At 43.4% G+C, this 24,141-nt stretch overlaps 1 protein-coding gene across 1 annotated transcript in view; it reads right to left on the bottom strand.

Moving 5' to 3' along the window:
- The window catches only part of LOC147700822 (putative DBH-like monooxygenase protein 2), a 166,927-nt gene that overhangs the window by 120,347 nt on the left and 22,439 nt on the right, over positions 1-24,141 (bottom strand). The window contains exons 2-5 of the mRNA XM_086929742.1: positions 22,959-23,105; positions 11,523-11,684; positions 6,726-6,809; positions 1,777-1,941 (exon numbers count right to left, since the gene is read on the bottom strand). Of these exons, the coding sequence (XP_086785868.1) occupies positions 1,777-1,941; positions 6,726-6,809; positions 11,523-11,684; positions 22,959-23,105 (558 nt within the window). The remainder of the gene's footprint in view (positions 1-1,776; positions 1,942-6,725; positions 6,810-11,522; positions 11,685-22,958; positions 23,106-24,141) is intronic.

The raw sequence follows: 24,141 nt of genomic DNA, 5'->3' as shown, positions 1-24,141 counted from the left end.
CTGATCTGCTGAACATCTCTGGTGGTACAAAAAACTGTGGTCCTAGAACCTAATTCGCGGAGGGTAACTTAGACATCTCCTCCCAGGTTGACCTTCAACACCTCACCCCTGTCCTGAAGAAGATCCACACGGCCGAGGCCCCCAACCTCCCTTGTGCCCTAAGCCGGATCGAAACATCGACGCCCTTGGATAGGCCTAGACTGACCTTTCACTTGTGTAACCCTTATCGTGTGAAAATGGAATTTATTCCTGTATTTGTGTAAAAAACATAAATGATATGTATTGCATATATTCAGCTAGGCTGAATACGACAGTGACTGACAACTGTGCATACTGTATATAAGAAAAGAACACCAAGTTTCCTAATTCTTCAATGCCACTGAATCTCCCTTCCTTTTCACTGACCAACACTGAGCACCTCTCCTTCATGCACGTTCCCCTTTAGAGCAACCATGATCCCCCTCTATTGATTTAATTTAATTTGATCTTTCACCAGAAATTAAGTACAATAAATTGCTTGGTGAATATAGTTTGTGGTTTGTTGCTTTTTTGCTTTTGTGTCCATTTGATGCTTACATATTTGACTTAGATTTAAGGAGCTTGTCCTAAATATATCCCTCACGGCTCTGACTTACATTTAACAAATTATACCAACAATGCTATTTGATTAACTGCTTTTATAAATGAGGTTCTAGGACCACTAAGTGCCCAGGTCCAGGACTAACCCATTTTTTGAAATGAACATCTCTGGTGAGTTGCTGCAGGGTTGCAGAAGAGTATTGCAGCTTTAGTCATCTGCCTCTGAGCACAAACCATGAGGGATGTCTCCAGTCTTAAGTCTAGCAGGCATGGATGGAGTTATTTGGTGACCATGACTTGTCCCTAATGTGTGCTCCGTGCATGTTGCGAGGTACCTTACACATATTATCAATGGTATTTCTACCTGCCATCTTGTATATATCTGTAAATGCGGTTTGCTTATTTTTAGAGAGAAATCACTGACTGCTATTTGATTGGTTGCTGAGTTCAGTATCTCTCACCAAGGCACCTCTGGGAGAAACCTTAGACTGCGCTACCTCTCCTCCCTGATAGACAGATATTCAAATGGGTACTGCTTTCTTGTGTTTATTTCCACAGAACAGGGGTTCCTGGAAGATAGAATTGAAAAAGTCTGGTTGTTAAAATTGAAGCCCTGTGACTTCTGGTTGCCCAGGGACCCTCTCTTTTATCACCACATTTCAGAAATATTTGTTAAACAATTTTTCTGACATATGCTTGACATTTTTTCTGTATAGTTTTTTCTCCTCCTTTCTTTTTCTTTTCCCTTTCTTCTCTTCCCTTTAGCTTTTATCTTCTTGGTGCTTAACTGCTTTTCAGACTTTTTAAAGCTGCGATACTCCTGAGCAAACTCACCGTAATGATATTGAAATGCTGGTGTTGCAGGAACCTCCAATTCTTTAAGTTAAGGAAATCATACAGTGATAGAGGAGAACAATATAAAGTAATGGTGTTGCAACCAATGACACAAGAGCAGAAGCGTACATTGTGTTGCAAGTTTGATAAAAGCAGCAAATTAGGGAAAGTCATGGTGTGATATAGAAGAATCGCTTGTGATGCAATAGGGGAAGTGGTGTTGGAACAAAAAATCAGGCAATGGCTAAGAGGTATGTCCCTTGTGGCAAGCCAAGAGTTGAAAATGTTGTGTGGAGGTATATAATAGATGGTATTTATGAACACAGACTTTGGACAACCTCAGTTCTTCATTATTTGACTCACCCCACCACCAACAGCCCATCCAACAATAACTTGTCTGCAGGGGAAAAACTCTGTATTGTTCATACAAATCCCCGGTGGGATGGAGACGTTGGTAGCGTTGGGGCATCCGTAGACAATGATGTGATGAACCAGATTCTCGTTGCCTCTTTGTATGGCCGGCGCAAACTGTGAAGTGGAAATATACATGTTACAGAAAGGTCTCTTGTATTGATGAGTAGGAGGATACACTTGCATTCAGATATGGCTCTCAGTTCTTGTAAGATTTCATATAATCTATTCACTGCCAGTGGCGTTCTCTACTAGTCACAACGTTTCCTGTTTTTCCGGAGACTCATTCATGTGTCCAATACAGAGATCATAGACAAGAGTGATTTTCAGGCTATTTACACACATGATTACATTTCCAAACAAATCAACTTAAATCTAATCTTGCTACTTTATGGTTATCCAGAAAATCTCATTTATATTTGAAACTTGTAGATAAAAAGTAACTACATTTGTATGAACCTATGGGCTTTCCACTCACTCCAGTTTATTTAGGCAAGCCTTGCTCATTGGAGGGTCATAACAAATTGTAATTCCAGTCTGTACAGTGACAATTCTTCACTGGATTGAAGTCTGGTCCACTGTTAAATGGACATTGAGCTAACTCATTCAGATCATTAATTAGAGCTATCTTAGTATATTTACTGACACTCTCAAGCTCCTATTCCATTTTAAGCCTTCAGCATTGTTTTGCAGTTAATAAACATGTTAGGAGTGCCTTGATAGATACACCCTTGAGTGTTTTGCGGAACCTATTTAATGGCCACATTTCTTAATATCTAAAAGTAAGTCATTCATGTTTTTCCTGATGTGTATTCCTTGAGACAGAGCTCACAACCCACAAACGATAAATTCCATTTCTTCTGTAGATCCATAATGAATATGCATAATAAAATCACGTATAATATATTTGCATACTTGGCTAGCCATCCTGCACACCATACTGGGATTTACTATTTATTAATTAAACTAGTAAACACACTATCCCATCCATTTGTCTCTAGATTATTAATAATCTATTTGCTTTTCCTTTTGAATAGCAGGAATTTAAAGTCGGTCATGGAGCTGCTCTAAGCAAAACCATGCAAACAGCCCAAAAAACTCCACCTCAGATCCACCAGAGGCGGAATACGGTACATCATGCTATTGGAACTATTTATGCACATTATAAATTATGATTGACTACTCCCCCTTATGATTATCAATGCTCGTATTTATATCCACCCATGATTGTGCAATGATGCAAAGTCTCCTTACAAAATTCGTGTTGTTCTCTTCTTGTAACTTTTATGATACAGTGTATCGAAATAAAGATTAAAATAAAAACATCATGTTATTCGTGCAGATTTGTAGCACCAAGAGATTCTCCCCCGCAGTAATATCAGCACAAATGACATCACGCAGAGGGCCCTGCTTCTTTCTGCAGCTCGATAGATTTTCTACTTGAGCGGCAGCTTCCTCAATGCGAGCAACAGTTGCCTCAATGCAAGCAGCATCTTTCGCAATATGAGCGGTAGTGACCTTCCACGACCGCCTAGCAGGGCGGTGGTCTATGGCATGTTTTCTCAACTTAGACGACGCTCAGAGGCACCCTCGTATACAGACCCCCGGGACCACACACACAATTCAGCGAAGACATCGCCGACTTCATCAGCCCGCACGCCCTCCCCTCCGCCGACTACATCCTACTAGGGGACCTCAACTTCCACCTGGAGAACGACAAGGACCGCAACACCGCCGCTCTGCTGGAAAACCTCGCCAACCTCGGACTCAAGCAACTGGTCAACACCCCCCACCCACTACACCAGCCACACGCTTGATCCCGTCTTCTCTTCCAGCAAGTACATCACCTTCAGCCACGCCACCGGACTCCACTGGACCGACCACAGCTGCGTCCACTTCAGCTTCAAAAGAACCACGACCCACCACCACCCGCAACAGGTACCCCACAGGAGTTGGAGCAAGAACACCGCCGACCAGCTCACCACCTCCCTCACCCTCCAGCACAACGGACCCCAACGAAGCAGCCCGCAACTTCACGCAGTGGCTGACCGCCTGCGCGGACGACCTCGCTCCACTGAAGAACCCTCCCGGCAGGCCCAGAAGCAAGAAGGCCTCCTTGTTCACAGACGAACTCAAGGACTCCAAGAAGAACTGCCGCACCCTCGAGAAAGCCTGGCTCCTCGACCAGACCACAGACAACATGACCACCCTCAAACAAGCCACCCAAAAGCACCACCAGCTTATCCGCACCACCAAGAAGAAATCACTAAAGGATCGACTGGACAACAACGCCCACAACAGCAAGGAACTCTTCAGCATCGTCAAGGAGTTCTCCTACCCCAGCACCGGCAACAACGACATCAATCCTTCACAAGATCTCGGCGACTCTCTCGCCTCGTTCTTCCAACGCAAGATCGCCGACATCCACAACAGCTTCGGCCCACCACCCACGCACCCAACTGTTGAACCAACGCCCCCCACCACCACCCTCCGCACCTGGACCACAGTGACCACCGAAGACACCGCCCGCACGATGAACACCATCCACTCCGGATCTCCGACCGACCTGTGCCCCCACCACGTCTTCAACAAAGCCGACTCCACCATCGCACCCCAACTCCGGAACATCATCAACACCTCCTTCAACACCGCCACCTTCCCGGAGAGCTGGAAGCATGCCGAGCTCAGCGCCCTACTGAAGAAACCAACAGCGGACCCCATCGACCTCAAGAACTTCCGCCCCATCTCGCTTCTCCCTTTCCCTGCTAAAGTCATTGAGAAGATCGTCAACAGACAGCTGGCCGCCTTCCTCGAGACAAACGGATCCCTCGACCCCTCGCAGTCCGGTTTCAGAGCCAACCACAGCACCAAGACCGCCCATGATTGCAGCCACTGACGACATCCGAGCCTTGCTCGACAACGGGGAAACAGCGGCACTCATCCTCCTGGACCTCTCTGCAGCGTTCAACACTGTCTGCCACCGCACCCTAGTTCAACACCTCAGCAACATCGGCATCCAAGAGAAGGCACAGGAGTGGATCATCTCGTTCCTCGCCGGAAGAACACAGAGAGTTCGCCTCCCCCATTTCGATCCGAGGCCACCAAAGTCATCTGCGGCGTACCAGAAGGATCATCACTCAGCCCCACCCTCTTCAACGTCTACATGAGACCTCTTGCAGCCATCGCACCCCAACACAACCTCAACATCATCTCCTACGCCGACAACACCCAGCTGATCCTCTCCCTCACCAGGGACCCCGACACCGCCAGAACCAGCCTACACGAAGGGATGAAAGACGTCGCCGAGTGGATGAAGACCAGCCGCCTGAAACTGAACTCAGAAAAGACGGAAGTCCTCATCCTGGGACCATCGCCCTCCACCTGGGACGACTCCTGGTGGCCCCCCGCCCTGGGCACCGCTCCCAAGCCAACAGACCACGCACGCAACCTGGGCTTCATCATGGACTCCTTCCTCTCGAAGACCAGACAAGTCAACGCCGTCTCCTCATCCTGTTTTCACACCCTACGCATGCTCCGCAAGATCTTCCGATGGATCCCGACCAAAACCAGGAAGACGGTCACCCAGGCACTCGTCACCAGCCGACTGGACTACGGAAACACCCTCTATGCCAGAACCACAGCCAAGCTGCAGAGAAGACTCCAATGCATCCAGAACGCCTCTGCCCGACTCATCCTGGACATCCCCCGACGCTGCCACATCTCCGGCCACCTGAGGGACCTGCACTGGCTCCCCGTCAACAAGAGGATCATGTTCAGGCTCCTCACCCGCGCACACAAGTCTCTCCACGACCTGGGCCCCAAGTACCTCAATAACCACCTTACCTTCTACACTCCCACCCGCCAGCTATGATCGACCAACCACGCCCTCGCTGCCGTTCCACGCATCCGAAGAGCCACCGCCGGAGGCAGATCCTTCTCCTACCTGGCGGCCAAAACATGGAACTCCCTCCCCATCCACCTTCGACTGACCCAGGACCATCTCGCCTTCAGGAAACAACTCAAGACCTGGCTGTTCGAGCAGTAGCGGACCCCTTCCCCCAAGCGCCTTGAGACCATGCCGGGTAAGTAGCGCGCTATACAAATGCTATGATTGATTGATTGATTGACTTCAGCTGAGCAAACGAAAAAAGTCCACGCTGTGGAGTGGAATTCTTCACCAACCCCTAGTTTTAAGTCGCATTGCTTCTGGCCCTATGCCCATCAACATTGATGATTGTTAATATATAGTTAGGTTTCTTTGCTTCCAAATTCATAATTGTTCTGAGAATGTATACAGTTTCTTCTCATTATATAAGGCCACGGGGGGCTCTTCATCCCTTAAGGGAAGACTGCATTGCTGTTACCTTATGTCCCTGGATAATATTCCTGGACCTTCTGCAGTATTGGACAACTCTCCTCAATTAATAGTGTGAAAAGGAACACAGCCCTGCACCACTCTTTCCTTCCTTTTAGGTGAAGTAAACTATTTATCACATTAATCAGGTTCACCTTGGATGCATCCATACTAGTTTTGCTAGAGTCAGCCATTGTTTTGTTCTGTGAATATATCACTAAATGCTGTTATTCCCAACAGGTTTTAGAGATTGAATGGATTGGTTTCAGAGTCCATATTTTACCACTATCATTTGCCTTTTATAGCACTAGACACTGATAGATGTGCAATGTGCAATGTGGATGTTAAAGACCAAGGTACGATCTAACTTTATAAACATGCCTGGTCATGACGTTGGTGGTGTATAGTCAGGTAAACCACCAGCATCAAGCAATATAATGGTCAATTACAAGAATGCCAATCAATGCAATGTTCTAATTTCTAAAATGATGAACATGGCACATGGGTTAACAAGGCAATGAACTCTACTGAGTAAACAGAAAGTTACCTTAATGATGTGATGCTTCACTTGCACCTGAGGCAGCGGTAGGTATGCACAGCCATATGTCGTGTCAGTAGATGGCACAGGAAACTAAAAATTGGACATGAGGAAAAAAGACAATGTAAGAGCACAGTTTGTAACACCCTGATGGAGGATCCTTTCAATAAGAATTATTTTAGAACAAACCTTTACAAGTGTCTGTTGACAGTAATCAGAAAAAATAGCTTTACTCCCTACCTTTCCATGTGTGTCCCTTGCTTAATATAATGAGTGAAAATCAACCCATTCACCAGTACAGAGGCAGGGCTCAAATATGTGCCTGGAATGCTTACAACTTCAGAATGTTAAAATACCTAATTATGAGCAGTAATATTGATTAAGGAAATTCCAAACCCCTGCTCAAGGAGTCTTCAAAACTGGCCCTGTTAAAGACCACAATCAGATGGAATAAATTGATCCGTCTACCAGCCAAGCAGGGTCTTCACCATTCACTTGAAAGCAAGGAACCAATTCTAATTAAAAACTAAAACTTCCATAAGTTCTTATGTGCTGAAAGAGCCTTTTCAGTGATTGCATTTGTGCATGTGATGGGACAAATACAAGTCAATGGGAAGATGTATGAGTACATAGATACATGACTAAGTAGCGGAATCAATGAATGGATGAGTTTACATGCAACCCTCACAACATACAGTTGTGTCACTGACATATTCAGCCAGCTCCTTGCTTTTGACTCAATAGCATTTTGCATGCATTGCATGTAGATGTAGCACATAGCCTTTTTTTTATGTATCTGCCAGTGAAAACATAGAAACAAGCAGTGATACCTGTTACTTCCTACCTGCATATATCTAAACCTAAAGCAGATATCATAAGATAAATGTCATTAAGAACAGTTTGAGAGATAAATTATAAGTGTGAGAAAACAGGTCACTAGATGTGTGGCCTGCACAAGTAATGGGTCCACATTGGCCCTACAATGGGAACAAAACACCACTTGTAGCGCTTGACTCTCTCAGGGTCAGGGTAAGATCTATTGGCATGTTATGTCCCATTTTGAGGCTAATTCTTCAAAGAAGGATAATGAGGATAGATAGGCGGGCCGGGAGCCGGGCGGTTGTGCTCCGGCTCGGCTCCCGGTCCACGTGCGCTATGGAGCATCTAGCGTCGGTTCCCTTGAGCACCGGGGGCTGAAATTGGTCGCAAGGCACAGCGCAGTATGTAGGGTGAAACTTGGGAGTGCTTACCTGCCCTGGCACCTACGGGAACTTCCTCGTCCGATGCTCTCGGCCCGCGATTGAAAATGGCGGCTGATGATCGCCTTTGAACATCGGCTCCGTGGAGGGCGATGCTTTCAGGCCCTGCGTTCCCCATCATCGACTCCCGCACCCGAGGTGAGCCGATCTCCAGAGGGGACATCGAGAGGTGCTACCTATTATGATGTGAGGGGCTCGTCCGATGGGGGTGCCATGTGGTTGCCTGACTCTGCAATAGTGGTGCCTGTGACCCAGCAGCGCTGATAATTCTCGCTGCCCACTGTGTGGACTCCTGGGACCTGGTGTTGTGTGGACGGCCCTGGGGGTGGCAGCGCGACTTCCACCACGTGCCCCTACTTGGTGCTGTGAGCTCCTCATATGGCTCTGTCTCACGGAACCCATGCATGATTCTAAGATGGCGCCTACAAAACACAGCTACCGCTGTCCCTGCATGCTCATCAAGTGTGCTGTTACGACGGTTGCTTCGACTGGGGGGTCTTGTGCTGCGGGCTAATCCTGGAGGGGACAGACATCTTGCACACCATCCTCCCCTGTGCCCTGCCCTAGCCCAGGACCCCCAGCCCTCCCAGACATCGGAGCTCAGGATCGGAGGCCCGAGGCATGACCCCCCCAGCTCTCCCAGACATCGGAGCTCAGGTCTTTTTTCCCTGACCCCTGGTCTCCGGATTGATCTCCTCTGCCCCAGCTCCTCATGGATGATGAGGTTGTGACTTTACTGCGGAGTGTCTTTCTCCCCCACCCCCGGACTTGCTGGCTATGGCAGCCCTCTTCCTGGACTTTCGGACTTGGACCTTTGTGCTCCTCGCCATTTTCTTTTATGACTCGCTTCTTCTTCTAACTTTCTCCAACGCCATTTTAGTGATCTCTGACCTCCCCCCTCTGTCCTAGCGACCTTTACATTGTCTCTCCTGTTGCCTCTAACACATGATCCTCACTGTCTCACTCATTACTATGTGCTCCCCTCTCTCATTTGTCTCACTTTCCTGCCTTTCTCTGTCCCCCCCCTTGGTGCTCTGACTGCATCCCCCCTCCGACCCCACTTCATGGAACTGCGCTTTTCTGTATATAGAGATAACTCTAATCACTAGTATATTCAGTAGACCTTTGTACTCTCTACCATTCCTATGTGACTCTTAGAGTATATCCATTTGTATCCCTTCCCTGTGTATATAGAGATAACTCTAATCACTAGTATATGCAGTAGACCTTTGTATATCTACCATTCCTACGTGACTCTTAGAGTATATCCAGTCTTATCCCTTCCTTATGTATATAGAGATAACTCTAATCACTAGTATATGCAGTAGACCTTTGTATATCTACCATTCCTATGTGACTCTTAGAGTATATCCAGTCATATCCCTTCCCTATGTATATAGAGATAACTCTAATCACTAGTATATGCAGTAGACCTTTGTATATCTACCATTCCTACGTGACTCTTAGAGTATATCCAGTCATATCCCTTCCCTATGTATATAGAGATAACTCTAATCACTAGTATATGCAGTAGACCTTTGTACTCTCTACCATTCCTAGGTGACTCTTAGAGTATATCCATTTGTTTCCCTTCCCTGTGTATATAGAGATAACTCTAATCACTAGTATATGCTGTAGACCTTTGTACTCTCTACCATTCCTATGTGACTCTTAGAGTATATCCAGGCATATCCCTTCCCTATGTATATAGAGATAACTCTTATCACTAGTATATGCAATAGACCTTTGTACTCTCTACCATTCCTATGTTACTCTTAGAGTATATCCATTTGTATCCCTTCCCTGTGTATATAGAGATAACTCTAATCACTAGTATATGCAGTAGACCTTTGTATATCTACCATTCCTACGTGACTCTAAGAGTTTATCCAGTCATATCCCTTCCCTATGTATATAGAGATAACTCTAATCACTGGTATATGCAGTAGACCTTTGTACTCTCTGCCATTCCTATATGACTCTTAGAGTATATCCATGTGTATCTCCTCCTTGTGTGACTTTACATCTTGTACATTTGCAATTTTTTCTGTTTGTATCCTTTACGTAACGCATGTAATCCAAAGTCCTTATGTTTTTCAACTGGTTCTTATGTAAAGCGCTCTGACAGCTTCGGGTAAAGTTTGCGCTATATAAAATTCTTCGCATAAATAAATAAATAAAAGAATAAAGTCAGAACATCTGGAAGATTTTATCATGTGCGACCATTATTGTACAGGACTCTGGGTCCCTTGTAATGAGGCCCTCTTACTTAACCATAACTAAAGAGGAAATGTTGCTGCCTATCTAGTTGGCTAAAACGACTCCAAATCAAAATGTTCCAAACCAACCTATTTGTACTAGGTCGCTTTGGAAAATTATTTATTGGCTGAAAAAAATCTGATCACAAAAATTGGAGGAGTATTTTGCAAGCAGTAAATAGCACATCTGGACCACAGTCCTGCACACACTCAAGTCAGACCTTGATACTCTTTAATGCAGCCAGTGCTTAAGTTGAGCCAGTTGTTTCTGTTGCTCAGCACCAGCACGCAATCATCAGCACTGATGCTTTCATGAGCACCAGTTAAGGACACAATCGTCTATGGTAAGCATGGGGAGATTAAGTGATTTGCCCAAAATCACAGGATGTGGAGCCAGACACCGAGACTCCAATCTGGCCATTACACCACATCCTCTCCCGACTTTAAGAGTTAGTAGTTGGTTGTGTTTTAGGTAGCGCTAAGAGGAGAAATGTGCATGTGTCAGCTGCCACCTGACGAGAGCACTGGTACTTTTACAAATTAACCACTGAAGTCAGCAGTAGAAGGACTCCTGATTGAGACAGACATGAGTATAGGGAATACAGCCCTCAAATCAAGACCACAAATCCGGTACAGACAATAATACCATCCAATCATGAGCATGTGTCTGAACATAGGTTCACTACAAACATATAGTATATTGTGTAAACAATAGGTCTGCCTAGAGACAGTGGACATAGAACCTAAGATTGTCATTTAGTGCGTCATGATTCTTCTGCAATGACGCAAATGCTGCCGTGGATGAGCACATGTGCACACATAGTGGCCATCTTGGAATGGGATAAAAGGTGGCTAGTTTGGGAGCACGTATCCATCCAAACAATGGAAGCACATGTATCGACATGAAAGTTTTACGACATGCAACCACTGACAATGGCAACAATAGCCAGCACCGATCTTTAAAGGGAAGACCAGTTAACTTTAAACTGGTTCCTTGTTAGTGCATGTTTAATACTTCAGTTGCAAACTGATCCATTTCTTTGGTGACCTAAGCACCCCTGCACATGTCCTATGGTTCCATCAACCCCAAACTACCAACCATTGGATTCATTTTTCCTGATGAGATAGGGACAGTTTTAAAGGCAATCGCCTATAATTGATACTTAAGATCCCATCCTATCGATCACACAATGTCTAAGGATCAAAGCACAACAAACAAGGCCTCTTTAAGATATACTTTACCACAGATACACATACATGATTAAATAACAAGTTTTTTAAATGCTCACGTTGGTCATTTTTAGGATGTGGGTAAAGGTCGGAACCGGATCAGGCTGTGGGACGGGTGTTTCTGACAGTAGCTGGACAGACGCCTGGAAATGTTGATTCGGTCCATGGTACGCAAGGTTGTCGTCTTTCCCGAAGGCAGCGATGATGCGTTGGGTGTTTGCCTGTAGAGGGGGGGAAGATAGACGCCACTATGTTACTTAAACTTTTCATTTGCATTCTGCCTACGTTATTTCATATTGATACTGAATTTAAGAACAGCCATGGTTATCAGGAATTGCAGTTTCTCGATACTGCAGAAACCCCAAGTGTCAGGTCTGATATGTCTTGAACTTTAAATGTCTTTATTCTTTCTCAATATTATTCAAAGTCAGTTTCCTGATTAAGGGGCGCTGGCATAACATAACGTGCATTTGTAAAGCACCTTTGCTATCGTCTTGGCACTACATAGCAGGTTGGAATTGACAGTAGAGCAGCATTCAAAAACAGGTGCCCAGTGAATGCCAAGCTCCGCCCCCAGGCCACAATTACACTGCAGAAAAATTAAGAAAATGTTGGGGAAACCAACCTTAGGTATTTTATTGGGTATTATGGGGCATCTGGTTCAAAGGTAATCTAGCCTATACCTCTCAGAATCTCGGGGCACTGCAATTAGTGGCATCAGCCACAGGACAGCACCCCTTCATATCCTGGAGTGATGACGCATTGGTCCCCGCTATTCATCGGGGACATTTAATGGTCTTGCTTGCAACAGGATATTGGGGCTTATTTACAAGGCCAGTGCCCCAGCGCTGCGTCACTTTTTCCCATATTAAAAGTGACGCACAGACGGGTGCAACAGGCTTGTAAATAAGCCCCATTGTTTTTGGATGCCGTAACAGACCGGGGGGCTTATTTACAAGTCCCTTGCGCCACTTTTGCGTCACTTTTCCCATGTAAAAAATGACGAAAAAGTGGGGCAAGGGGCTTGTAACGCTGCCCCTGGATATTCTTTGATATTATTGGTGTGAGTTACTGCTTGGTTTCAGGCGGTTTGATCCCAGTGGGGCTCGGGGACGTGCTGTTGTTTGGGGGATTTTGACCGGAAACTCTAATGATCAGTGTGTAAGTGATGCTTCTGAGATAAAAAAATGTATGAAGCTACAATATTGAGTTTGATTGTGTTGCACATTTATTGGATATAAACTATCCTAAATATTCTTTGAAATGATTTTCGCCTTGGATATAAGTTTTTAAACATTAACTTCAGTGGAGCAATATTTTGCAACATGTAGTTGAGACCCAATTTATCGATCTTAAAGATGTTGTGCACTCCCCCTGTTTTTAGTATCAGACTACTGCCTCTGCGTTTCCATATAGTTCTCTGATAAATGAGATTATGGATGCGTCCACGGCCAATGACTCTGTGATCGACCACAATTTATTGTGGCTCACGCAGTCAAAGGCCCCTTACAGATCCATAAATGCCAAAATTAGCAGCCCCTGTTTAGTAACTGTGAATATTGTGGCAATTTGGCATGGTTGAAGCACTGGTCTATTGTGTCCCTCTCCTCCCTGAAGCCGAATTGGGCTTCAGCGAGGCTTGTGTTCCCAACTGCCCACTCCTCCAGCCTATTTCGCAGCGGTCTGCCCATTGACTTTGCTGTGCTGTCCAGTAGAGAGATTGGGCGGTAGTTAGCCGGATTTCGCCGCTCCCCTCTTTATGGATTGGGACTATGACCGACTGTCTACAATATGGCAAAAGGCCGGCTTTAGCTATGGCATTCAATGCTGTTGTGAAGACCGGTACCCAGAGAGGTGTATTAGTTGTAGAGACATCCATCTGGCCTGGGTGCCTTCAGCACTGGCGATTGATTTAAAGCTAGTTCTACTTCATTTAAAGCTACTTCTTCTTCATCTATGGACACCTCCAGTGCTGGTGGAGTCCTCGAATATGGCTCAGGTAACTCTATCATTTTGGGTGTTTGATCATGGAATATTTTTGGGAAATGGCTTATCCACGTGGCCTCATCGATGTGGAGGTCCAGTGATAGCCCACTCTCTTCCTGAAAAAGAGGCACTATTAACTACTTTCAGGAAAGATTTGCTGTCTTTGGAAATGGAAGCTGATCTCAGATTTTCCCAGGCTGTGTTAGCTATCACCCTTATTCTTTATTGCCTTGCAGATTTATAAGCAGAACTGAGGCTTCTGATAAGATTTTGATCTCTAGGTTGCAATTTGAGAGCTTTATGAAGTTCCGCTAATGATCGGGATCAATTTTTTCCAAACCACCTTTGTTATGAGGGTGTTTTTTGGGATATTTGACAAGTAAGGTGCTCCTTTATGGAAGTTAGATTTCTGCTAAATGCTTCCATGGTTTGGTTAACCTTGGAAGGTAAGTTCAAACATAGAAAGATCTCCTTATATGTGGAGGACACTATTTTCAGTAACATTTTTTTGGGGCCAATGTTCTACCATTTTAAAGTGTAGCCTTTTTTCCTGCCTAGTGTTGGTTTGGGTAAGCAATTGGTGCCTAGTCTTTTGGGTGAGTGCCAGCTAAACGTAAAATGCAGAAAGGAGTGATCACTGAATTCAGATGGTGTGACCTCAAAGTTCTTAACGTTTCTGCATGAGAATATAGGGAACAAAATGAATCAATACTTGAGGACCCCCCTGCCCGATGAAACATTGCCGCCATTTGTCCTGTGATAGGGCATTTTGGATTAACAATTTCCAAGTGCTATGCCATCAGTAAGCTATTTAGGGAGTTCCCATAGCTAAGATGGTTGAAATGAGTCATGGGGTGACCCTTTCCATCAATAACCCCACATATGTTAGTGTTAGTTTGCTTACAAATGTGAGAGTTAAAATCCCGGACCCATATAATAAATGAACAAACAATAGGAGGAGTACCACCACAAGACCTGTCAGGGTCTCAAAACATGGGGAGAGGAAGTACAAGAAAGGGAATTAACCTTTCTTAAGAAGACCCCTCACTCACCAACTTAGTTGGTGACATGCTTCATCATCGGGGTCCCAACCGAACAGCCGAATGCTGTCTGGGTGTGTTGCGACACCGGATTACAGTGGAGCAGGTTGTTTTGTTCGGTGAATGTAAGTGAAAAAGTGAGTTAAAAATTGTCCTGATGTAGCTCATTGGAAAAAACTTTATATTGGAGCTACTAAAAAGTTGTTTAGATACTTGTATAGGTTAAATTAACCACCAGTATCTGTCTGGGGTGAAGAAATAGTGCAAAAAAGCTCTACATGTTTCACACGCTAAGGTGTACCCAACCCTCGGTCACAGTAACCTAACCGTGTACTTTCAGTTGGTGTCCTTTCGCCCACTGTGGGAAAGGAAAAAAACCTGCAAAGATAAAAATACAATCACAAGCATACAATTTACGTGCCTGCAACGTAGTGTCTAGATGGTCGAGTGCTCCATGCTCTCCCAGTATAGTGTACTACGTAAGCGTGACAAATACACATTTAGCAGTGTCTGTCTCCTTAGTAGAGAGACTGTAATCAATTTTTAGTTTGTGCATCGTTATTCACGTGACTGGTTACATTTCAGAGGTATAGTAAAACAAGCACTCTAAGGTTTGTCGGCTATAGTGCACAAAAGGCAATTCTTGCCGATATACTGCAGTTTCAGTCATCAACTCACACGATATCAATTGAAAACCAGTGAGTGTACTTTATCACACAACTTTCATACATCTTTAAAAGTGGGTGATTACGCTCTCCTAACATCCGTGCGGGCGTAATCAATAGTGCATGCATGCCAGTTAGCAGTGCGTCATTATATGAGGTACCAAAAGATCAAAGGGGTTTAAAAAGGACGGTGCTTACTCAAATTCACAGCGTAGTGTGCCTCATGGGAGTCGGGGTCGTGACGCTAACTCCTTTGACACGATCTAAGTTGTGGAGATAGTGGTGAGTATGGATATCACGAAAAGAGGTTCTAAGTATTGAAGTGGGATATCCAACTGCCGAGCGGAACCCGATCTAGATGAAGAGCGAAGCCCACCCGCATTCATGTTGAGTACTCAGTGTGCCCTGGTTAGACATCCGCCATTCCGACTAGTTCTTGACCGCTGCCCCTGTGGTAACTGCACCGGATGGGAGTGGCCACGGGGTCACGTGGTCTACAAGATTCATATTGAATGACCTAAACCCTTTTTCCACCAACATTGTGTTTTGGGACAGATACATCGACAATGTCCTTGCCATCTGGCAAAGACCTATGGAAACACTAAAAGACTTTACCAGCTGGATCAACACCTGCAACCAAAACCTGAGGTTCACAAACACCATTGACCCAGACATGATGATATTTCGGGATGTCACTATTACTAAGGAGAATGGCTGGTTTGAGACCAAGACTTACCACAAACCAAGTGCTAGGAACAACTTACTCAGGTTCGAGAGCTTCCATCCAAGACCTCTGAGAGAGTACCACCACAAGACCTGACAGGTCTTGTGGTGGTACTCTTCCTATTGTTTGTTCATTTTACGGTCAAGGGGACCAGGAGTATTCCCCTCCACATAGTGGAAATGCATTTCTCTCTCCAGTTGTTTTCCATATAATAAATGGCCATCTGGTATAACTAGAAAGCAAGCCCTCCATTGTGTGTCCCAGTTCTTCTACAACCTCTGATGGATTTATGAAGTTGTTGTTGTACAAATGTATTAATACTAAATTAGGATTTTTCCGTTCCCTCGCTACTATGATGTGAAAATAATTAGAGCTGTTAACAAATACTATTTTGTCAAACACGAGTGTGTTGACCATGACTGCTATTAGACTCCATTTGGCTCAACCATTGATAGAAGAGATGGCTTGCGTGAAAAAAAAGCAATATAAATTTAGAAAAAAAGGTTTCTGTGCCCATGTCTTCCTCAAACAAATTATGCTGATGTCACTCAGCTCTGATTCCCACACTGAAGAGCCTTTTTTCTTTCTAAAGCCAGCTATATTCCATGAGATGAGTGAAATAGCTCTTTCGTCAGGTTGGATTGAAAACTCCCCCCCAAGGGGCAGATGATGGTGGGGATAGTGGATCGTGTAAGGCCTATATGCTAGTAGGTGAGCTACCCATCCTGGTGGGTCTTCCTGTCACAAGTTGTTTTCCCTCAGCCTCAGAGTCTTAAATGCTGGGTGGGGATAGTGGATTAAGAAGGGGCAGAGTGAATCACAACTGTCCAACTCCTCAAGTGCAGCATATCTATTTCCAAACAATGGGTGGTGCTCAAATAACTGGGGAATTAAGATTGGGTTATTAGATGCCAGGAGTACCACATTATCAGTCGTGTTTTTGAGTTGAGGTAATAGTTTGTAGAAGAAACCTAGCGGGACTGTGAATATCTGGGATTGTATGGTGGGAGCTGATGGTAATTGTCATAGTAGGTACCTCACCAGACGTGTTTGTCGAAATTAAGAACAATGCAGTTGTTGTTAATTAATTTTGAGCCATGACCCACCCAAGGTAGAGTCACAATGGGGCCAGGGTCCATAAGATCAGGCGTGAGAAGGTCGATGGAGGAATCAGTGCTTTTTGAACTGTAGTGCAAATTAGGCTCTATTTTCTGCCTTTTAGCTTGCAATGAGTCACAGATCCTACCTATTTTCTCTGCAAAGTAGTGAAGGAGTTTGTCAGCAAGTTTCTGAGGAAGCGCAATGGTTGATCCAGCAAGTGAGCATTGAATTTTAAAAGCTTCCTTAGAGGTGTTCTCTGCAGCTGTAACCTGCTGGGAGCAAAATTCAGCTTTTGCAGATGCTATGTTTTTTTTCATATTTAAATAGTTCCTGTTTTAAATTAAAACTTAAGACTTAAAGGGATAGTCAGTGCACCACATCACTTCCTAAATTCCTACACCATTCTTCGCCCACAGAGAGTTCAGTGGTGTATCAAGGTGTGATCTGTCTGGCTCATTTTGAACTGATTTTTTTAAGTGCAGAACCACATCCAGTTAAGGTTTAATCTAGCAAGAATAGTGATTGTAGTTGTTGTCTAAGGATGAGCTTAGGAATAGAAATGTTGCTCCAAGGGCGTTTAAATAATGGTGCCAAATAGCTAGCTAAGCCCTGAGAACAGTCAGATTTCAGATTCAAAATAACAAGATAAGCATTGACCAGTCCTGAGGTAGGGTTTCCATACTGTCTGTAGATTTTTCTGAACCATAAATAAAATCTAATGTGTGGCTCTTGTTGTGCTTTTGGACGCTGGGCATTATAAAAGAGCTCCATGGAGGCCATGCCTTCAATGAAAGTGGACATGGGATTAGAGGGAGAGGATGTTTCAAATCACAGTTTAAAGTCCCCAAACATAAACAAATTAGACTGAGCCAAACCCAGAGGCAGTATAAAGTCAAGGAGAGAATTAACCATATAACACATCTCTTGTTTTTTTGCATTTATATTTGTACCTGCTTTGGAAAATATGTCACAAAGTTTATTTTACTGTTCATATTTCGAGGTCTTCAGTGTCTTCCCTTTCCAACCCTTGCAACCGGCAAAAAGAGCTGAGTTGCTGTTCTGCCTGATTTGCTTTCTGGCATGAAAACGGTAGCTTGCCTAGGCCCATTGATTGTAAAGTACCAAAATATATGGTACCTGTCTGTCTCAATGGTACTTAAATCAAAACATTCATCTGTCATTTGTGGCGATGCCTTTGTTGGTTTTGAATTTGCTTTGTCATGCATAGCTTTAGAGGTTACAAAACCTAATGGGTTATATACAATATCATGTTACATATAATCATGTTTAATGTTTCTAATTGTGACTATGCAAAACAAAACATGCATCCCTCTTAGGTTTGCTACCATTTTCAGAGGTAAATACTCGCCATTTGATCATGTGTAATAGATTTTGGAACAACTGGGTACTTAAACGTGAATCTCAAAGAAATCTTCCTTAATGAAATTTAACATGGCAATTGTGCCTCCATTTAATTTCATTATCATTCAAAAGTCTTTTTGACAGCTCTAAAATACAATTTCTTCTGTCTTACATTTACTTTTTTAGGATGATATTGAAAAATGAAAGAAATACTTCTTTGGCTGTCCCTAGTTTTATTTTCACTAACCTTGACATACAAATACTGGCAAGGCCAGGTAGCAACCTAAGCCATAAATCCTGCAATTTTAAGAGAGTAACTTGTTCTTCAGATGGATCTTATTTCTGAACTTCAACAGCACTCACAGTAAGGTAGAAAGGCTTAAATGGCAAGATGGGAAATCCACAGCTCCAACACATTTATGTATAGAGGCTGCTCCAACACAGACTACAGACTCCATTCTGTTATGTTGCCAATGTCGTCAGTGTAGCACATTGAGAATCTGTCAGTAACTGTGGCAGCCTACAACTGGACAAGGACTGAAGGGAGGACCAACCAACAGTAGTGCATACTCAAAAGGAAAAAATGGCAGATCTGAACCTAAGGTTAGAAGCACAGGGCTTGCAGAATCACATCCTGAATAGTTAAAAACCTATAAGGAGGAGGATTAATCATCATAGAAGGTGTTTTCACTTCTGCTCCAGCGAAGGTCAACCTCTGTGTTGGGCCTAGATGGTAGTTTTGAGTTTTTTTGTGAAGTCCAAGTCAAGCAGGTGGGTCATGGTATGCTGAAGATGATCCGTGGCCTTGGTAGGGGATCCTACCTTCATCAGTCAGTCATCCAGATGGAGAAACACACAGGCTTCTGACCATCACAGTAAAGCTACCAAGGAAACCAGCACCATTTTAAATGCCTAAACAATGGAATGACAAACTGAGACCCAACAGCAAATCATTTTTTTCTTGGAAAGCCTGTGAGCAGGACAGAGCAGCAGATGTGAGTAGGCATCATTGAGATCTAGGGAGCTCAGCTAAATCCCCTCAAGATTATGAAAGTTGCATACAATTCTCATGCTTTTTTAGGAAGTAAGAAATAATGGGAGCAGAATTTTGTCCTTCTAAGGTGAAAACTTTTGAGGACCCTTTCTTAATCAGATCAAGAAGCTCCACTCCATTATAGGTGTGTGTACAAAAAAGTACTTTCTTGCAGTTGGAGGGCAATCAGGTGGGAGGGAGTGGAAGTGCAAGGCTTAGCCCTTTTGGATCAACTCGATCACCCAACGGACCATACCCCTCAGCGGAAGGTGGTGTTGTTGAAGGGAGAGGCAATAGAATCAGGGGAATTTATCTGGACTAATGTTTTTTTGCTAGTGTTGGCGAAGCCCTGCTGGGAGGTGGTTCTGGTTCACTAGGCCTACCTGAAGGGTACATGGATTGCTTCTGTGTGACTTTGCAGTTATTGGCTGAAACTAGCTTGGCAAATCTGTGATGGTCTTTGGGGTGTTTGGGTGCATCAATAAACAGATCCTAGACGCCACTTCAGGATGACCTGCGGGTCTGAGAAGAACTTCTTCTTTAACCATATGCAATAGGATTCGGACCCTCGAAACTACGAAGGGGACTTTTTATGTACTTACTTTCAAAAGCTGAGGAGTTTTGTTGGTGAAGCACTCTGGCATTAAAGATGTGAACTGATGCCAGCACACCAGTTAGCACACTCTATTCCCTTATATCATCATATCTAGATCAGAGGAAGTCAAGACTGATACCACATGGATGCACCTGGAAGCACAGGACAGCTTTTGCTAGAGAAAAAAAGTTTCTGCAACCAAACTAGTATCTGCAGGAAATTCATAAGGTGAAGACTATGCAGGTAGAATTGTAAATATCTTTGGAAGTGTGTTAAATTGTTCAGAAAAATGTAACTTTCACAAACACATTTACAGAGAAACATTGCATCAATATGCCCTTTTCACACAATCAGCAATTTTAAGTGTACATCTTATCTATCAACTTGGTAAATGTGTACTGCAGTATCTATCACATAAGCCCACATGAAGGAATGCATGCTGATGGTCATGATATCACTGTACATCAAAAGGAACTATTGCACTGTCTTTAATCCCTTAACAGTCTAATCCTTGCAGGATACGTTTTTAGTTGTGAATGCTATCCGTTTTTTCAACTCAGTCTGTCTTGGTAGGAATTGTGCCACCTTTGAAGTGTGACTGGAACAATAAATCTTCCAGACTAGTGTATTTTTGTGGAGAACATTTCCTAAGCTGCAGTTTCTAGCTTTGTGCTCTTCTCTTAGTATGCACCTCCAAAGCTTCCAATTTTCAGCAGATGAAATTGCAAAAACAGATAAAGTCCTCACAGCAGCCGCTATTCATAAGGATGCAACTAAATTTGTAATCATGTACAGTGTAATGTTTAAGATCCACAAGGTGGGCAATTCTTTCACAGAGAATGCCTGGTTAAGGTGTGCGCATCATCTGTAGAATAGTGGCTTAGCATGTCTGTTGAGTAAATAAGAAAAGATTAGGGGGAGTTGAGCCCTTTAGATTGAGGAAGCAGTGCACATAATGGTAGTGGTGTTTTAATGTTCAGCATAAGCAGTGTTAGTAGTCTCATTCTCTGGAGCCTATACAGGTGGTGATGCCTGGCTGGGTATTTTGAATCATTTCTCTGTGTAGCATGCAATCTTTCCACCTAATAACTCTCAGGCTGATCATCAGGGGTGTAGGGATTTACAGGAGTCACATATTTGCTTCTTTTAATCATTGGTTTTAGAGTGCCCAGCACTGCACAAAGAAGTGTCTCTGAAACAATTCCATGGTCTGATGAATCAGATTTCCCATGAATTTTGATCAGCATGGTAACTAAATCTAGGAGAAAAAATCAGATAAAACATTTGCAGAGAGTAGGCTGCAATGCTAGGAACTTTTCACTTCGGATGCTGGGCTCTTGGGAAACTTTGGCTGAAACAGTGAAAGGTGCCTCCACCTTTTCATGTGGGCCAGACTTCTAAACCACAGAGAGAGTCTGACAGGCATGTTGATGCCACAGGAAACAGGCAATGATTGAGATGTTCTTCTTGGCTTTGTTTCAATATCATGTTCTGTGCACTATTTGAAATTCAAAGGGTTTTACAGAATTCTATGCCCAGTACATCATGGGGGATATTGACATGAAAGCCATATACATTTTTAACATCTACTTTTTCTGGGCCTCTATCAACTGTATATTATCCATCCTGTGCCTAACCTCTAAGTCGAATGGTTTGTACTGGGCATTTGCAGTAACATATTTACTGCAGCTGGACCATTTGTGGTAAAGTAAATTACAGTAAATGCACAAAAATAACTGAATACGAGTTAAACGTCTAAAAGTGGGGGGTTGGTGGTCTAGGAAGTAGAGGCGCCCTTCTGCTACTGCGTGTAGTGTGCTGGATGCCTGTAAGTACGGCGCCAAAAGGTAGAGGAAACACCCTATAACCCCTAGGTGTGTGACAGAGAAATCCTGCACACAGTAATGAACCAAAGTCCTGTACACATGTATAAGTGTGCACAGGACTTTGGTTCATAACTGAATGCGAGTGTCTGTTATGCACACTGCTTTTTTGTAATTCCACGTAATCTTTCTGTCAATTTGCAGAAATAGGCACAGACAAATTCTACAAACTTGGCACACTCCAAACACAGAAGGGAAGATGTGTTAAACTTTCTCAAATTAATACATTTTCTACTGGAGTACTCTCCCATTACAAAATCTATGCTTAACATCACACACACACCATTGCACTGTGGTGCACAATGTGTGTGTGTGTGCTGACACAGGGCACTCTAAAGTAAAGCAGCACAGAGGGAGCAACAAAAAGCACTGTATCTTAGTAGATATGGTACTCCTCAAATTGTGATGCAACTCATCAAGGAAACTTTCATTCCAATCTGTTCTAATATTTGCTCTTGTGGGAAAAGCTTAAACAATCAGGACTGCAGCAACCCCAGTTCACTCTGTCTTTAATAAGACACCACTGAAAACAATAACTAGGACCATTTGCTCTCTTTTTGGCCCAAGACAAACTTGACATAATGTGATACCTGTTCACTTACATTGATCTTCAGAGATAAATTTGAAATGTAAATAGGCATGCTCATCATGATTATCATATTACATATTACACATTGTTCATGATTCTTTAACTAAATGGAATGATACTGTACTTCATTTAGGTCTGTATATTATCTACTATCACAAGATGAGACTAGGCTGAATCCTTGAAGGGTCATGTCTAAGTGGCTGCACTTTGTCATTAATATTTGGCTGGAACCCTCAACTACAAGACACTGTTCGTGATGGTTATTCCTATGCCAACCAGTAGACTCAAAATTACAGGACAACATGAACACAAAATCACCATCATCAACATCAGATTGACATGATATTTTCATCTCATCTTTCCAAGCTTAGAGATTGCTTTCAACAATGCACAGGGGAAATGCTTTAATGATCACATTCATCTTAAGTCAATCCTGATCATACAAGCGCCTATATGGATTCATCATACTTCAATTGGTGAAAATCATGAATCCCACACCCAAACCATCACCACTTACTGTGACATCGACATCATCGGGGTCGCATGTTCTGAATTGGCGGGTGTACCTCATAATGGTACTTGTCTCATTTTCAGTCACAGAAAGGAGCCTGAAGTTCTGCATCGGATCCAATATTGGCTTAACATGCCCAATCGCATGGTAGTCCTGAAATGAAACACAATTTGGCGATTATTCATCAGTGCATAGATATCCCTTTCTTGGTTTTGAGTGATAGTACAGATGCCTTTGCAGATATGTTTTTAGTAGGTTTTTGGAGGTGGATGGAGTACATAATAGCATTACGTAATATTTAAGTGAGTGTAATTGGATTTTATTATAAAAGCTAATATCACTATTAAGAGATATGGAAAGGTATATTGTATGTTATGTTGTGTTTTTTTATGTGCTCTGTGCACACAACCTGATTCGCCTACTTTGGTCAGCCAAGCTTATAATGTCACATGTTGGTAAATGACTGAAAAGATAGATGTCAGTCAGAAAGAGTGGGCTGAGCCGAGAGGATGGTGCATCTGGTGGAGTGTTCTAAGTAGCCTGTAACCTCATCAATATACCTATAACCTTTTAACCTATGGGGACAGGGTACGTTACTCCTGTTTACGAGGAAGGAATCTTCCACTATAACAGGAACCTATCAATGCAAGCCAAAATGACATGTTTAAGACATTTCTGTACACAAAATCTATTGCTAAGCAACTCAAGCATTATCACTACAAGCTCTGAAACTCAGAATCATCACTAATTAATCATGTGTTGAACTGGAGAGCTGTCACCACCTTTTGTGGCAAGAAGTCATGGGGAAACATATATCATCCCACACCAATAAAACGTCTCTCTTCGTAACATACCAATATGGTTCCAAATTGCGCCGCACAGATACTGTGAAACAAAAAATTCAAGATGGCTTTCTCTGCATATTAGAAGCATCATTGATTGTCTTGGTTTATTAGCAGGCTTTCATGTGTTGGCCTACCTAAGCTTGTTAAAATTCTTGACCAAGGCATGTATCTTTTAAAAAATGTCTACTTTGGTCTGCTTCTCTTTACTCTCCAATCCAAGCAATCACTGAGTTTAGGCTAATCCTCCTCCAAACTAATTATGATCACATGTATCACGAATATCTGCTGGAAAGGGTATCACACCACTTCCCACCATCTATCTCAGAGGTATGTAGACATCATCC

Source organism: Lissotriton vulgaris, chromosome 7, assembly GCF_964263255.1.
Source record: "Lissotriton vulgaris chromosome 7, aLisVul1.2, whole genome shotgun sequence".
Taxonomy (NCBI): domain Eukaryota; kingdom Metazoa; phylum Chordata; class Amphibia; order Caudata; family Salamandridae; genus Lissotriton; species Lissotriton vulgaris.
Note: the sequence above shows the minus strand (reverse complement) of the source record. Positions and strands in the feature narration are given on the sequence as shown.